The following is a 17855-nucleotide window of genomic DNA, read 5'->3' as shown; positions in this document are numbered from 1 at the left end:
TGCTTAATATCAGAAGGGAATTTTGTGGATATTAATCGTTGAGATCATGAATCAATTGAAGCTAGACCACCGTGGAAAACCTGGAAGCACTGAATGGCCGTTTCGTTCCACTGTGAGACTTCTCAGAAGTGCGCATCTACGATCCCGCCTCGCGACGCTCGAACCCACATTTGCATAATATTATATCTTAGTGACATATCTATATACCAATACCAATAGAAAGGTTTATCAACTTGTATTTCATTGGAGGAACATTCTAGATATCGATGTAATAAAACAACAAACATCTATATGATATGACGGGAAGAAAAGTCAAAATTAGATTCTTTCTACCCATTATGATTTTTGTTCAACATTACTTCCGTTTTAATTCATTGTGGTGATTGCACAATATAGTATTTGTTTTGTTTTCCCGTATGATATTTTATTCTGTATAACATACCATATTCTTGTGTATAAGTTAACATAAACTATACTGAGCATAACATGTAGCATGTGATTTGTTATAACTGAAAGTATTTTTTTCGTGTATGTGATTTCATCCTAATTATTAATAAAAATGGGTATACATAAATGAGCGTATTTTCGACTATGGTCGTCGCCGTGTTTCGGAGTTACTAGCAGAGCTTAGGAGCCGAATCTGGTGTTCAAAAAGAAGGCATATCAGTGGTGACGCAGTTAGAACAGTCGACAACCAGTCATAACAATTAGCGTTAAACTAGAAGCCAAATCATTGGCGACGGTGTAAAAAAAAGGACCAAGGTCAGCCAGTAATTGGATGAAACCAATATAATTATTTAGTCGGTGTCGTCAATAAATCGAGCAGCATAATGAATACAGTTGTGCCAAATGGAATTCATCAATCTGCGACAAAAGTTTCCCATGAATCTACTTGTCGGGATTCTCTAGTTGTTTTTTCTAGATACGAGTTCTTCTAATGATTCACATATTTTTGATTAAATTTCTCACAAAAATGAGAAAAATATGTCGGATGCATCAAATGATAATCAAAAATCTAATTCAATTTTGTTGGATGCTGATTATCCAAGTGATCCATTATCCTCTAATGATATTTCTAATAAATTTGATGAAAATATTTCAGAAGAATCAGACCCATGATGACCTCAAATCAAGTGTCGTTCATCCTCAAGAAATATGTTTTAAATAAAGTCACATTAATTGTATCTTGAGAATATGAGGATCTAACATTATTTCGTGAGGGTGGATAAAGTCAGAAAATTCCAATGTTTGGATCTAAACTTCGAGTTTTCAAAAAATAGGGGGAGGTGATATGAAGAGAAGAAAAGTCAGAATTAGATTGATTTACTATGATTTTCGCTCAATATTACTTACGTTTTGATTCGGTGTGATAATTACTGAGTGTAGTATTTGTTATGTTTTCCTGTATGATATTTTATACTGTATAACACGCTATTCAATTAACCTGAACTATGCTCAGCATGATAAGTAGCATATGGTTTGTTATAATTCTGGGCATTTTTATATATGCGATTTTATTCTCATTAATAATCAAAGTGAGTGTACAATCAATATATGTGTATGTTCGACAAGGGTCATCGTGTTTTGGGATTAAGAAATCTTTACATATTCCAGTATTAGTGTTCTTACCTCAAATTGTGGGAGTTACAGTGGTTCCTCGTTTTCGAATATAAGTGATGAGTGATTCCGTCATAATAATCAGCGACGACCAGATATAACAAAGTAGCGTTCACTTGAGAAAGCTAATCACTATAGAAGAGATTTGATATGTGATGAACGGAAACTGAAATACGGCAAGTCAACTTATTGTCTTATACAAAATCGAACAGTGATTTTGTTAAAAATAAAAATCATACATTGATATATCATTTGCACATCTTTGAGTTTTCCTCTATATAATACATTATTCTTTAAATCCTGTTAGTATTCCAATCATTCTCCATTTTCATTTGTATTCTCTTTATTTCAATCTTCTGTCGGTAAGCATTTCACTTTTGATTCCTTTCCTATACTACTTATGTCTGTATGCATAAGTAGCCCATATCACAATACAAAGTTGTTCAGAGTTTTTCTTTTATATTTTTGAACAAATAATGAATTCCATTACATGATCTAAATATAATTAAAATATTTACTAATAACATACGTTATTTACTGAATTGAATAAAAATACACGTAATTTGTATAGATTGTGAACAAATTTGATTGTTATATTATAAAATTAATGATAAATTTATGAATGCAATAACCAAAAGTCAGAGCAGAATACATAATACATGAAGAATATATGAACTGGGCTTTTTATTATGTGTAATTAGCATGCATACACTTGCATGATTACTAATATAATTTTGTCTGAAGATTAATTTGAAAACAGTAGGGAAACTATATAATAAAATGAAGTATATATACATATATACTTCAAAATGGTGGTCCGTGAGCGTCTCAATGAACAGATAAACCTAACATCAATCATTTTGATGTCACATGATTGACAGGGTCACATTCTATTCATACAGACATATCTGACATATCTGGACTGCATAAGTTAAGTGACCAAATTAGTTCATGAACAAATGATGAGGTTAGAAGAGATTTGTAGTGGATTCAATGTAGATTCGACCTCCTTAGTAGTGTACAACAAGAAAAGTGGAAATAATGTATGCAAGTCTGATCTAGAAAAAAGATAATTCAAATCAGACAATTGATTACATTTATTATACAACTGTTACATCATAAACTTGATTTTCTCCATAAATCATAAGTTATGGAAATTTACCATTGCAATTTTGTGTTGGATTAAAATAAGTTCAAATTCACAATTGTTTTGTCATTTAACGTAAATAATGATAATATTAAGGACCTCATTATATTGTAAGTATTACTATAAATGTGTAAAGTTTGTATTTCTCCTGTGTGTTTTTTAACTTAGGAAAGTATGATGATTATGGGTACAGAAATTGAAGAATTCATGAATTCAGCTTATTTGACAACAAAAGAGCCTCAGAGAACAAAAAGAATGACTCGTAATACATTTATTCATGAGGTAAGTAGTTTATGGCATATTTTGTAGGAAACAAATGAACAAATTTTTATTCCATTTGTTTGTTCTGAATCGATTAATTTATTAATGGTAAGGTTGAACTCATAATGATTAAACAATAACAGTCTTTAAATGTCATGCCTGGACTATTCAATCATTTGTCAATGTTTGAAATATTTTGCTGTTGATATCCAGGACTGAAGTATAATCACTCTTTATTAGTGTGTTTGTACTCAATGACCAATGCCTCAATGTTGAACATTTTTTACACATTTTATGGAATAAATGCATTAAGGCAAGCTTAAGAATCCAGTATGCTCATGTCGTCATTTTTGAGGCTCGTTACTTGAAAGCTGGGGCAATTGAGTTTTCCTTTATGCCTCGCTTTAATTTATTGGATGAAAATACCGTTCTTTTTGCTGGTGTGTCATCATGTCTTTAGATGTGTTCACTAAAGGAAATTTATATCAATAATTTGGTTTAATTGAACAATCACCATTTAGCCATTTCACATCAATTAGGACAATCAATTTTGAAGACATAGAATCTAAACAGTATACTCTTTTCATAAGTACAACCGAAAACAAAAAAATTCTTGATGTGAAATAACTGTTAAATATTCTCATACATAAAATGTATTCTTCTAATCAAAAGTAAAGAAATAATGACTTACTAATAGGATTTCAGTAATATAAAATTGAAGTGCCTTTTTTACTTTCAACCATTTCCCATAAATTTCACTTGTTGAAATCATGAGTCGATTGAAGCTAGACCACCATGGAAACCTGAAAGCATTGGACAGCCGTTTCGTCCCGGTATGGGACTCCTCAGCAGTGCGCATCCGCGATCCGCCCCCTGCGAGGTTCGAACTCAGGACCTGTCAGTCTCGCACCGGGCGCTTAACCAACAACACCACTGAGCCGGCATCCAACGGTGTTAATGTCTAACTTCAACCAATCCACGAAGTTGCGTCACCGTAAGCGCCTGGTAGGTCCTGGGTTCGAATCTCGCGGGGTGCAGGATCGTGGATGTGCACTGCTGAGGAGTCCCATACTAGGACGAAACGGCCGTCCAATGCTTCCAGGTTTTCCATTGTGGTCTAGCTTCAATTGACTTATGATTTCAACAAGTGAAGTTTCTAAAAGTCTCCACAAAACCCATTTTAATAATAATTTCCTATATATATTAATTCTCTTTCTTTTCAAATGATTCTATAGAAACAGAAAAAGTCAAATCCGAATGACAATGAAAATACTTTATGCTTAAATATGGATTAGTTAGACCTAAAGAATAGTTTGTCTTAAAAAGCATTGTTACTTCATTTCCCTTCTTTTCTACATAGTAAAGAATTGAGACTAATAAACGGATTTAGTCTTTTTCTTTATTTTTCATCGAACCAAATACAGTAAATAATTAAATGTACAGCCTATAACTTTTTTTTAAAGCTTTTGTTTGAATGAAACTATTCTTCAGACAAAAAAATGCCTGATATATTCAGTCACAAATTAACTATTATAACGAAAATATAGTAGTGATTTAGAAAAAAAAATTATCGCTTATCGGTTAAAATTACGGGCATTCACAAAACAATATAAAAATTTCAGGCTTAGGTACATTTTTAGTTCAAGGCGGCAGATTTCAGTTTTTTGAGCTTCCTTTTTTCTAATTATACAATTCATTTTATTCATTTGGAATAAGCTCCATAAAAGTATAGAAATAATGAAGAAGATTTGTTGCTTAGATAGTAACTTATAACAGTGTTCTATCCTCTGCGTTTACTAGTTTAATCTCTGAGGTTCACGTAAAGTAAGCATTGATGTTGTTGTCCAAAAAGAAAATAAGAGCTGCGCAGTTATATTTATTTCAGTTCGTAGTACAATTAAGGAGGGAATTACTTATAATTAGAAAAGTGGAAAGCTATATTTATCATAGATAACTTCAGTTAATTGTTAGACTATATAAATGTGAATTACTCTTGAAATATTTGATCTCAATTTATCAGTATGTATTCAAGCATTAAGTATTTGTTATTCACTGATAATGTAAAGCTTTAGATTTAACCATCACTTTTGTAACTAATTATTGTCTTTTGAGAATTATCACAAGAAAAAAAGATAAAAGTAGGTATTTTGGTAAAACTGTAGTCAATGACTTTAACTACTGTTGTTGCATGTTCACTTCTAATCAACACTTAATGTTTTATAGTTAACTAGTATATTTTCTAAAAATAAAATGAATCACAGAAGTCTAATGGGTATTATTATCCTACTTGTGTTAACTTCCAAAAACACTGATCATGTACAAGATGTCATCAAATTATACCATAATACTCAGCTATCTTTTAAATTCTTCAGGGATTTGCAAGCATCGCAACTTGTTATATGACTTTCTTTTATGAATCTATCATTTTTCTAAAACTACAATGTCTTACATGAGGAAATAAACATTTTATTTCAATAACTAAATGATATGACACTGATAGTTTATATAGTACCTACGATTAATACAAAAAGACTCATTTAAAGATGTTTTCCAGTGTTTTTTTTTTAATCTTCTTCATTCGATTAGCAATGCAGTATCACAGCCCTCACACAAATCAAATGAGATTTGTTTGGCGCATATGTTTTTGGTGCCTCCTTGTACCAATATCTATGTGTTAAAATAAATAAATAAAAATAAGATTAGCAATGCTAAATATTAGTGCTAAACTGTTAATTGATAGAAATCTTTATTACACTAGTTAATGGAAATCAAATGTTTATCTCCAAATTCTAATAAATTTACATAGCTTATTAATAAACTATCTTCAACTAATGTGTAAGATACATTTAGCTTATATAAACTCATATTATGAATTTACAAACAATAGCTTCAACTGACTCATGATCTTAACCATTGAAATTACTATAATATCCACAAAACCCATCTGATATGATTCAACATATGCTCACTAGTGACTGGCTTCAAGAGGTATATCTTGGAGTTCTAGTGAGAAGTAGTGACCAGTGGAGTTCAACCAGGTCTGATGTGAATTAGTAACTCACTGAAGACAATGGTGAATGTATCGCTCAATTTCGTGGATTAGTTGAAGTTAAACATTAACACCGTTGGATGCCGGCCGGTTCAGTGGTCTAGTGGTTAAGTGCTCGCGCGCGAAACCAGTAGGTCCTGGGTTCGAATCTCGCAGGGGACGAGGTCGTGGATGCGCACTATTGAGGAGTCCCATGGTGGTCTAGCTTCAACTGACTCATGATCTTAACCATTGAAATTACTATAATATCCACAAAACTCATCTGATATTAATATTTAAACTCCTGATAATATTATTAGCATAGTATGTAATAAGTACTTCACAAATTATTGCTTATTCATTTATATAACCATTAATAATGGATAATAATAGATCTACAAATAATCTGTCTGAATACATTAAATATTTTCTATCATAAAATGGATGATTTGATAGATTACTTCCTGTATAAAGAAAAAAAAACTGATCAAAACTTGTCTACATTTTAGCTTATTGGGGTAAATAAGTCATGATGAAAAAAATTAATCATTAGAAAATTGGTTCTAATATCATTAGTATATAACATGAAAAATACCAAAAAAATAATGTTTTTATAGAATGCTCATATATTTTTGTATTAGTAAATGCAATGCCCATAACGTGAATGTTTTTTTTGAAGGGGGCGGTGGGGGGAAATAATCATCATTTTATGACAAGCATTGAATCCATTCTATTCATAGAACACAAATAACATTGACAATAATCATAATTGACACTTCAACTACATTAGAAAATACAGATAAAGTGAATGCATAGTTTTTAATTACTGATTATCAAACTGAATTATTACGAGTATAAATACTTGATGTAGATCATTCAAACCTTTGCTATTAATATAAGTAGACTAAATATATATAAATTAATGGATGATAATAGTGGTAATACTTATGAGAAAATCAAAGATATGCTTAGTCTGTTAGGAATTTTTATTTATGAATGAAGTACGAAACCAATCTTGTATAAATGAATCATGAATGAAATTATCATTCTCATGAGTAATTGAAGAAATCTGAAACTAAATTTCATATTGACATTAACAATAGTGTGATTTTAAAAAATGATGGTGTATATTGAAGAGTGTATTTTTACATTGATCAGAAATGAGAAGATAATTATTGTTTTAGCATAATAACAAGTATATGCTATAATATGAAAATGAAAGAATAAATTAGTTTTATTGTTGAAACCTAATCGTACACGTTTGATTAGTATAGCCTCTTAAGCGAATTAGTTGCATCTTTACCTTAACAAGTTGAATAATGTTAATGAAACTATTGTTGAGTCTACCATCTGGTTCTCTTTGTCTTACCACATTTTTAGGAACAGTTAAAATTTTGGAAGTACATATAAAAGTAATCGGACTTGAAAATAAACACTGTACTCTCTTCAGAAGAATAAAACGGGTCATGAAATGAAAATTAACACGGATGCAAAGAATACAATACAATATTTTCTTGTAGATTACCTTTCAGCCGTTTGTTTGAAGCGACATTTCTTTGTAACAACCGTTATACTTTACTAGATGGATAATAATTTTTACGAATCATTTATTCATGAATTATCCCATCACAACAGATGGATGATAGTTTACACTTTGCTAAAAAAAATGTGATGGAATGTTAAATTTAATCAATTACCTATAAAGCCTATAGAAGATTGATAAACAGTTCTAGTTATACAATTCTATAAATACTTTTGAAAAACGAACTAGATTAGTTAAAAGTTACATTAACATCGATTATTCCAATGCTCATATAATTGAATACAAACGTTAATTTTCGATAATATCACCATATGTCTCTTAATTTTGAAAATTCGAAAACGGGATAACTTGATTAGAGATTTTTTCGCCTAATAATGGAACAATTGTATAATGCACAAGTCAGCAGTTACCTGAACTCAATCGCTAAGCGGATAAACTGATGATATTTGAAGCAAACGTTACTGGGCTTTAGTCCGAGAGTAAACATCAACTCTGAAATCCAGCTATCTCTGGCTGACGGCTCCAGTGTAAGACGTAACATTCACCCCAAATTTCACTGCTAGACACCATCCATCTCTGCTTATGTTATATAATTCATTTGATATGATCTATTTCGAAAAAGAGCACAATACAGGAATCATTTGTGTAGAATCTTGTAAATCACTTATTTAACATTGAGTAAGTAAGGAGGTCATTTTGAAAAATTGGTTCATTTTACCTTAGATTTATTTCAAGACACAAAATCAACAATTTCGAGAGTCATCTTGATTGCTGAATACTTAGGATTTCTAAGCAAAGGTTAAATAGTCTTCTTGTGCTCTTTGATTTCTGACGTCTATCTAGCTAAATTATCTCAAAATGAAAGGAATACGTTAAAATCAGCTTTACCATTTATTACGGTACTCTAAGTAACTAATCGACATTACAGATCGATTATGATTACATATGTATTCAATCGTGATTTATTCAAAATAACCCATTGATATATATGAATTATACATCAAAAACTGAACAGAAATTGTTAATAAAATATGAAATCCTTTTTGTATTGTTCCGGCTATTTTAAATAATATAAGAATACTATTTACTAGTTGTTCAGTGAACGAGAACAATTGAATGTATTTAAGCGCAAAATTACAGAATATCTTTGTAAAATCTAAGAATCATACAGTAAATACTTCAGTTGTAAAATGTCAGTCAATTGTCTCAAACTTGAGTGTTCTTTCGTTTTCACACCAATCATTCACTGTTCTCATTCTCTTTTCTTTGATCTTCTTAACACTTTTGACTGGCGATATATACTACTTATATCAATAGACATCCGTAGCACACACACTTGTTCTGCTCTCAATTGCTACTCGAACAACATTTTATAAATTATTGTGAATCTTTTTTAAAATATGAATTCGTTTATATCGAAAGTTTAAAATCATTATATTGATGAATTTTGTCTCTCATGACAAATTATTTCTCCTTACCAATGTGATCCGATTATTTAGTACACAAAATACTAATGATACCAACATATTTAAACCAACATATCGAGATGGTGGAGAAGATTTGTAGCTCAGATGGATGGTTTTGATGGAGTTTTGTTCTCTGAGCTCAGAGAACAAAACTCCATCAAAATCAATATATCACTTAATTATTAAAAGGAATAAATACATCTAAACAAATGGTTTCAAACATCAATATGATTACAGAAAAGAAACGTCGAAGATAAAATAAATGAAACTATATTGTTTCTTCTTATCCTTACCTCACTGCCCGTTACTGATAGAATGAGCTAAAACATATGTGAATAATTAAAACGCCATGAGTTTTTAAATTTCAAGTTATATTTCGAATGTAATTGGCTGATGTTAGTTAAGAGGTCATTACATTGCATATTCTAATCTAGTAATATTGGTTATTCACAATGTAAATTGAGTTGAAATTTAAAACAGCTATATGAACGTAGAATATTCTTTTCAATAATTTCTCATTAGGTTCTAGAATTATCTCATATCCAAATTAATAATCCATAAAAAATTGGCCAAATTTAAGGCAGTGTACATCAGTTGGAAATTGTAATATGTGAATCAAGAATTGTTGCTTGTCATATAATCGAATCGTTAATGTTGGGGCTGACTAACATCAAGTGCTAACTTGAATCAGTTTATAAATGAGATAAATGATCAGAATAAATATGATCAACATGGGGTAAGAGAGAGAGAGAGAATATTGTGATTACAAATCAGAAATTAGGTAATATGTAGAATAACATGAATTAGATCCGATATAGTAGATAAGGGGGGTACTGAATAAATTTCGTTTCACTTATAAACTGATTCAAGTTAACATTTGATATTAGTTAGCCCCAACATTAACAATCTGATTTGATTTTATATAACAAACAACAGTTCTTGATTCACATATTACAATTTCCAAATGATGTACTCTGCCTTAAATTTGGCCAATTTTATGGATTATTAATTTGAATATGAGATAATTGTAGAACCTGATGAGAAATTATTGAAAAGAATATTCTCCGTTCATGCAATTGTGTTTTAATATAATGGGAATTGAAATTTAGTCAAAATACAATAATTAAAATGTTAATAAATAGTAAGTGTTTATCTAATTTCTATCGTAAACCCATTAGATATAATGAATTCATTTATTTTTTGTTAATTCTTTAGTTGATTAATTAGTTGATGTGGCTGAATTCATGAAATTTATAGTTAAAATTCATTGTTACTAACTGTAGGTTTTATATTAATTACTTCTTTAATAGTATGAGTTACTCTTATCAGATGTCTTTTATAACAAAAGTAAGCATCCCTCCTATAAATGTTGGGTAATTAAAGTTAGTCGACAGAAAACTCTAGACCTAAGTTTCATCATTTTGAAATTGATCCACAAAGCATACCTGTAATCTTGATGGAGTTGATGCTCCACAGTGAATTTAAACTAACATTAAGCCAATTCTTACTCGGAGAAGGTTAGTTCTAACTATCTCACACTTTAACATGGTGCATATAGTAGTTGAATCACTTACAATATTGACCACATTGTAACCTGATCAATAGCGATATTGGTTGCTACTCAGTGATAAATCAATTTTTTTAACCAATTGTCCTTATTTTTTAATATATGGAGAAATTTTCATTCTGAATGACAAACAGAAGTGATTTTGGTCAATTCCCTTATGATGTTAGTGTTGTACAACTAATAACATACTACATTTAACTAAATTATCTTAGTTGCTCTATTTTTTCTAACTCTGTATTGTCACTTATTAATACATATTTACAACTGAACTGACGATTATACATTAACTAGAATCTATTTGTTCAGCAGCCTTAAGATAGATTGGTAGTTTAATTTTGCGTGTATTCTAGGAAAATCCTGAACTTTGAAAATACATTTAGATATTGAATTTGGTCGAGTAATTATAAGCCTCTGGTTATCTCTTATATTTATAAAAAAATCGTTCGTTTCATTATATTGTGCTGAAGGGTAAAGTATAACTTCCAAATGTTACGAAAAGCTTGTTCACTAAGTAATCGGCTGTCAAACAGCTATCAGTATCCTCGTACGACCTTAGTTAGTTGTTGCAGAAGTGGTTTAAAGCATTTGATTTCTACAGAAAAATGGGTAACATTCACCATCCTTTACTGTGGCCTATACCTTCTATGATATTATTATATACTTGATTTTTGCCAGAATATGATTTAAATGATTAAATATATCTGTTGTTCCAAATGTTTGTGGAGATTGCTAGACTTTCATGGTTTAATTCACAAACTAATCTTCGTTGAAAAACTACTGAAAATCAAGGAAACTGGACGGCCAGCTTGTTTCATTATTGGACTTCTCAACAGTGCTCGTCCGCAAGGCCACCTGCGATAGAATACTGGACTTTCACACCTAACAGCGAGTGCCTAATTTTCATATCACAGTCTCAGCATCCTGTGGTTTAAGAACGAAGGTTTAATTAATTCGTGATATTATCTGACCATCTTCCAATCCCTCCTGTGGGTAACTGGATTACACCCAACTTGGTTAGACTCAACTGGTAATAGCTACTCACTAGACCTCTACAGATTATCATCCCAATTTATTTATTGATGACCGACCCTTGATATATCCCATAAATGTATTTAATCTAAACCAACATCTTACTAATATCTTGGTCACACCAAGTAAAATATCTAAATCAGAATTACATACCACCATCCTGCAAACCGATAAAATAAAGCCTATTAAGTTCAGTGTAAAAAATAAGTTAGACTAACTTATCTTAATTTGTATTTATTTAGATAGAAACCCCTTTCAAATATATTTAGTTACAATGTATAGCTTTATGTTATCTAATCAACTGAGTTGTGCTATTTCTGTCTGCTTTATCCGGTAAAACAGTCAGAGTAAGCCATATGGTCTCTACGTATGTATATTTACATAATATTATCACTAACATGATCTTTAACATTTTTGTACAGAAAAAAAGACATTTTAATAATCCTTAAATACCATGAAAAACTATTATTATGATCAATATATTTTGTAAAGACGAAGGTCTTGATAACCAAAATCAGACAAGAAAGAAACAAGAAATTAAATCAATTTCTAGAATCAGCTTCTTCTCTTTCATAACATCAATTTCTCAAATTATATAAATTTTATTAATCGTCACTGTAACTGGATATAAAGTAACATTCTGAATTCGTTTATTCTACCTGCCAATATTTAACAAGTTTAAAAACACCATTTTGTATAACTGAACAATAAAATATTCTTTCAAACAATAAATGTTGAAAGACTTTGATTTAGTTATTGTTACGAATTAACTGAAGTTGAAAATAGGAGTCAGTAAATTCCACATAGTTGTTCAGTGATTAGATTGTCACTGTGAAACCTTAAGGTCTTGGTTTCGGTCCTTAACCGAATAGTGAGTTGTTTCTAGTTTTCAGAAACCCTAAATTTCTTCTTTATTTCTAAAATTATTATTGTGAAAAGTATGTAAATGTCATAGCTTAACTTATGACTTGGCTTAATCTAGACAATCATTGGAAATCAGAAAGAACTAGATAGCTGGTTCATCCTACTTCGGGGTTCCACAGCAGTATGTGTTCATGACTCCACTCGACATTTAATCCTTAACCTGACTCATACTCGAAATGGTTGACTTCAACCGGTAATAGCTTCTGACTAGAACTCTGAGCACTACCTATCTAGGTTAATCACTAGTGAGTCCTAACCAGGATCAATCCGCGGTGAAAACAATGAAATTCAACAATCTCCACAAATCCTCTATAGCAGTAAGGATCAGTGCATTGTTTTTAGCTGAGAAACTTGTGGTTTCACATGTCTGTTGTTACTTCCCAATTTCTTTAGTATTTATTATTCAAACGTTTTTAATCAATTTTTAATAATCTTTGCAACACTAATATTGTCTTAGAATCAAACTATGGATGAAAGATACATTTAAAAACAAAAGTCACAGTAAATATCGTAAAAAGTAAAGAAGAACGAGATGTAAACTACTAAAAAAATATTGGGAAAAATACAATATTATTGCAAGCACAATACCAATACATTACCATCGTTGTGGTCACATGCCACTAATTCTACTAATTTAATTAACCTACTTACGCCTGTTAATCCTCGTCGAGGAGCACAGGCTGTCCACCAACACTCATCATCCAACCCTCTCCTGGGCAATACTTTCCAGCACTTTCCAGTTGTTATTCATCATTTTCATACCTGTTTCTATTTCCCGACATAATGCGTTCTTTGGCCTTCCTCTTTTCCGCTTCCCTTCAGGATAACAAGTTAGGTCTTGCCTTGTGATGCAGTTTGATGATTTGCATAATGTATGTCCTATCCATTTCCATCGTCTTTTCCTAATTTCTTCGTCAGCTGGAAACTGGTTCGTTCTCTCCCACAGGCTGGCTATTCGAATTAAATATACAACTAAATTAATTTTGAATTTGTACTACTTGCATTTTTTGGATTTCTTTTTCATAGGTCCTATCAAATGAAACTATTGGTTTACAAGTTTCAATGGATGTATTACAAGTAAGTAAAAATGAAAAAAGAGGTTCATATTTTTGTATTAACATTAATGACTACGATTTACTCCTTCTTAGTTTGAAATTATTTTTAGACCACCATTAAAACAAAATAATCTCTTACCATCTATTGGTAAATGTGTATATTTCAAAGTTGACTTTCATGATGAACTGATATCAGCTATTTTTGATTTCATACGAGACATCCAAAACGTTTACAAATATCAATCTACAAAAAGAAGAAGTAAATTTTGAAGAATAATATGGTATCAAGATACTATGGTTATATCTAATGGTTAAATTTATTTTACAATCGGACAAAACATTTTCAAAATTGTCTAACTATTAAGAGTAGGTAGTTGTAATCATACTATGTTGTGGATTAATACTCTTTAAGCCTTCCTCATTTAGACTTTATTTTCACTAATCAACGTCATATTGACGATTTTCTGTATGAAATGGAATGAGTGATAACACTGTATATCTTCTAACTACACACTTATATTCATGTATAGATAGGTGAAATGCACTTCTTGATTGTTTGATGTCGTACTCTTCTCAGTCAGTATGATGTTTATTTTGAAAAATAATTAAAATAATAATAAAAAATAATAAAAACAGCCGTCCAATGCTTCCAGGTTTTCTATGGTGATCTAACTTCAATGGATTCATGATATCAACTATCGAAATTACTACAATCTCCACAAAACCCATTCAGAAAATAATTATTAGTTCAGAAATTATTTATAAATCATTTGGAAAGATATGCTCTGTATTCATAAGACAATAATATAATTATTTTGTTTAAAGTCGGCGTCGGCAACATTATCCAACTTAAGTAGGAATTTTAAAAATTTCACCATTTAAATGGTAGCACAAATTCAGGGTATATTTCTTAACGATATTCATTTGAAAAAAACTAAAGTTACATCCTGTTGAATTGAAATAAATACTGAGGTAACAGATTCACTAGACTATATATAATTGTATAATTTAACAACAGATTACTTTAGAAGTGGTGACAGATTAAAGCATTCTCCACTGAACTCCGTCCTAGGCAATCCCTCCCATTTCTTTCTAGTTGCTATTCATCCTTTTCATGTCTGCTTCCAATTCTCAATGCAATTTGTTCCCTGGTCTTGCGCTTTTCTTTTCCTCTTAGGATTCTAAATTACCGCTTGCCTCGTGATGTAGTTTGACGATTTCTTCAATGTTTGTCCTATTCACTTACAACGTCTTTTACTAATTTTTTCCTCACATGGAAACTGGTTTACCCTCTCCCACAGTAGGCTATTTTTGATGGTATCCGGTCAAAGGATATTCAGTATCTTGTGTAGACAATTGTTTATAAATGCTTGTAACTTTTCAATCACGGTTGTGGTAGTTCTCTAAGTTCCGTTTCTGTACAGTAGGACTGTCTTGATGTTCGTATTGAAGATTCTGACTTTGGTGTTGGTTGACAGTTGTTTTGAGTTCAATATGTTCTACAATTGTAGGAATGCGGCCCTTGCTTTTCCAGTCATTTTATTTACGTCTGCATCTGATCCATTTTGTTCATCAACGATGCTGTCCTGATACGTGAAAGTTTCCACCTCTTCCAGAGTTTGTCCATCAAACGTGGTTGTGCAGATGTTCTATGTGTAACATTTGGGGATCTTGCTTTTTCCCATATGTATGTCGAAGCCTACTGATGCATAGGCTGCTACTACACTAGTTAGAAGAGTCAGGTCATCTACGAAGTCCAAATCTTATTATTGATTCCAAGCTGTTGATTGTATCCCGTGTTTACCCTCAGATGTCAGGGTCTTCATAAACCACAAGAAGAAAGAGGAAGGAGAGGTGTCCTCCATGCACACATTTGTAGCGTAGTTCGTCGTATGAATTCCGTATGATATTGACGATCTTCTCGGGTAAACCATAGTGTCGAAGAAGTTTCTATAAAATTCTCCTATCCACACTGTCGAATGCTTTCTCATAGTCAATGGAGTTGATGTATAGAAATGAATTTCATTACAGAGCGTCGCAATTTGATCTGTTCACGACCGATCCTAACGGAATCCAAACTATTGGTCTCGAAGTAAGACGTCTACTGAGTCTTCCATCCAGTTCAGCAAAACTCTGTTAAAAACCTCTCCTTGTACTGACAGTAATTTAATCCCTCTTTAGTTCTCACATTTGTTCAGATCTCCTTTCTTTCGTATCTTGATGAGGTGTCCTTCTTTCCAGTCCGTCGGGACTTGTTCTTCCTCCCAAACGTTTCAGAATAGGACGTGGACAGTCCTCGCAGTTAGATCCTTTCCAGCTGGTATATTGTCAAGTTCTACTGCTTTCCCACTCTTGATTTATATGATGGCCATTCTGATTTCTCGTATCGTTGGTGAAGTGACATCTATAGGAAAGTCTGTAGGTCCTGATTTAATATCCAGTGGATTCAAAAAAGCTGGCCTATTCCAGAGTTTCTCAAAATGTTCTACCTATCTTCTCCTATGTTCTTGAGTTCCAGTGATTAGATTGCCTTCTTTGTACTTGACCGGTTTCTCCAGCTTACTATATTTCCCTGCTAGTTTCGTTGTTGTATCACATAATTCCCTCTCTTGCAGCTTTTTCCGCCGTTACTGCTAGGTCTTTGACGTATTTCCTCTTGTCAGATCCAATGTTCCTCTCCACTTTCTTGCTTGCTTTTGTGTATTCTGTCTATATCTTGGCTTTGTCTGCTCTTGTTCGATTGTTGTTGATTGTTGTCCTCTCGTTCTTCCTTTCTTGAATCCTACTTAGGTTATCGATGAAAAATAGGAGGACCTACAACCATTTTGTTGAACGCGCATAAATCTGCAAATCTCTCGCCATTCTCGTTCCTTTCTCACAGTCCATGCCGTTCCATGATATCTTCATATTCGGTGTTGTCCATTCCGACTTTGGCGTTTGGGTTTCCCATTAAGATGGTCAGGTCATTTCCCAAGCACTTTGCTAAGATCGATTGCAGCCTTTCATGAAGCTGAACTTTATCATCTTCATCTCTATCATAAGTTGGTGCATAGCACTGGATAAAATTAATCGTAATCTCTCCGTCTTTGTTTTGAAGGATGCTTTGACTATTCTGGATCCACTAGATTCCCATCTTGTAAGTGCTTTTAGTGCTAGTTTGGACAGCATCAGTGAAATTGCATGTATGTGCGAAGCATTTTCTTCTTCGTGATCAGAATGCAATAGCATTTCTCTCAAATCTGAGCTTTTCAGTCTGGATTCACTTTTAATTGTTTGTTTGAAAGTTCCCACTGGTGTTGACGACTGCAATAGATCAGTCTCTTATTGGCACATGTGTATCTTGTGCTGATTGCCTCGATAGTGCCCTAAGTTACAAGCACTATAAGCAAAGATGGATGGTGGCTAGCACTGGAATCGAGGATGCACGTTTCGTCCTGTCTGAGACCCGTCAGTTGGATGAACCTGCATCCCAGTGTTGGTGTTCACTCCGGGAACCGAACCAGGTGCCACTCGCTTCAAATACTATCAGGTTATATACTTAGCTACCGAGTGCTGATAGCCACTAGCTTGTAAAACAGGGTGGAATTTAAATTCATTTATTATTGTTTGATTGTATCTTCTCATCAACTCTGCAATGCAAGTGCATCTAACTGACGAGTCCCTAACGAGACGAGAAGCGCCTCATGGGTTTCATCGCTAGTCACCATCCATCTTATCTATCTAGCTCGTTTTCACTGAGTTTACTTATTCCGAGTTCAGCCAACTTGTATCTCCTCATTTCCACATCAATTTGATTAATCTTCCCGGTCTCTCACATTGTCCGTACATTCCATGTACCTATGTTAATTGTTCCTCTGGTTGTTAGAAGAGGCATCGAACGAGTGACTTCTACAGATTCTCGGCTTTCATCACGGGGTGTCGTGATTCTTCTGAATGAAGACCTTTCAACTCGGAGGGCAGAGTCTAAATGGTTTAAATTGTTTATTATAGTTAGCTTTTTTTAAAAAGTTTTTTTTCGGATGGGGTCTCTGACTCCATACCCGATTCTTCTTTATCCGAGCTTGGGATCGACAGTAATCCTGAAATGGCTACAAATGTTGTTATTCCTAATGTTTCAAAAATCTTCTTACCAACACGATTAGGCTTAAATGTCATATGGTTGTGTTTATTTGGATAAAATTACTCTTTTCTTCTTGAAGTGGCGAACGAGGTGAAACA

The 17855-nt window shown here is 32.4% G+C and overlaps 1 protein-coding gene across 1 annotated transcript in view; it reads left to right on the top strand.

Moving 5' to 3' along the window:
• MS3_00010427 (uncharacterized protein) overlaps nucleotides 1–17855 on the top strand; it is a gene marked incomplete at its 5' end in the record, with an annotated part of 42069 nt that overhangs the window by 22747 nt on the left and 1467 nt on the right. Inside the window, 2 exons of the mRNA XM_051218792.1 lie at nucleotides 2933–3046; nucleotides 13609–13659. Of these exons, the coding sequence (XP_051071910.1) occupies nucleotides 2933–3046; nucleotides 13609–13659 (165 nt within the window). The remainder of the gene's footprint in view (nucleotides 1–2932; nucleotides 3047–13608; nucleotides 13660–17855) is intronic.

The sequence above is a fragment of the Schistosoma haematobium genome, chromosome ZW (genome assembly GCF_000699445.3).
Source record: "Schistosoma haematobium chromosome ZW, whole genome shotgun sequence".
In the NCBI taxonomy this organism is placed as follows: Eukaryota; Metazoa; Platyhelminthes; class Trematoda; order Strigeidida; family Schistosomatidae; genus Schistosoma; species Schistosoma haematobium.
This window is presented reverse-complemented; position numbering and strand designations above follow the sequence as displayed.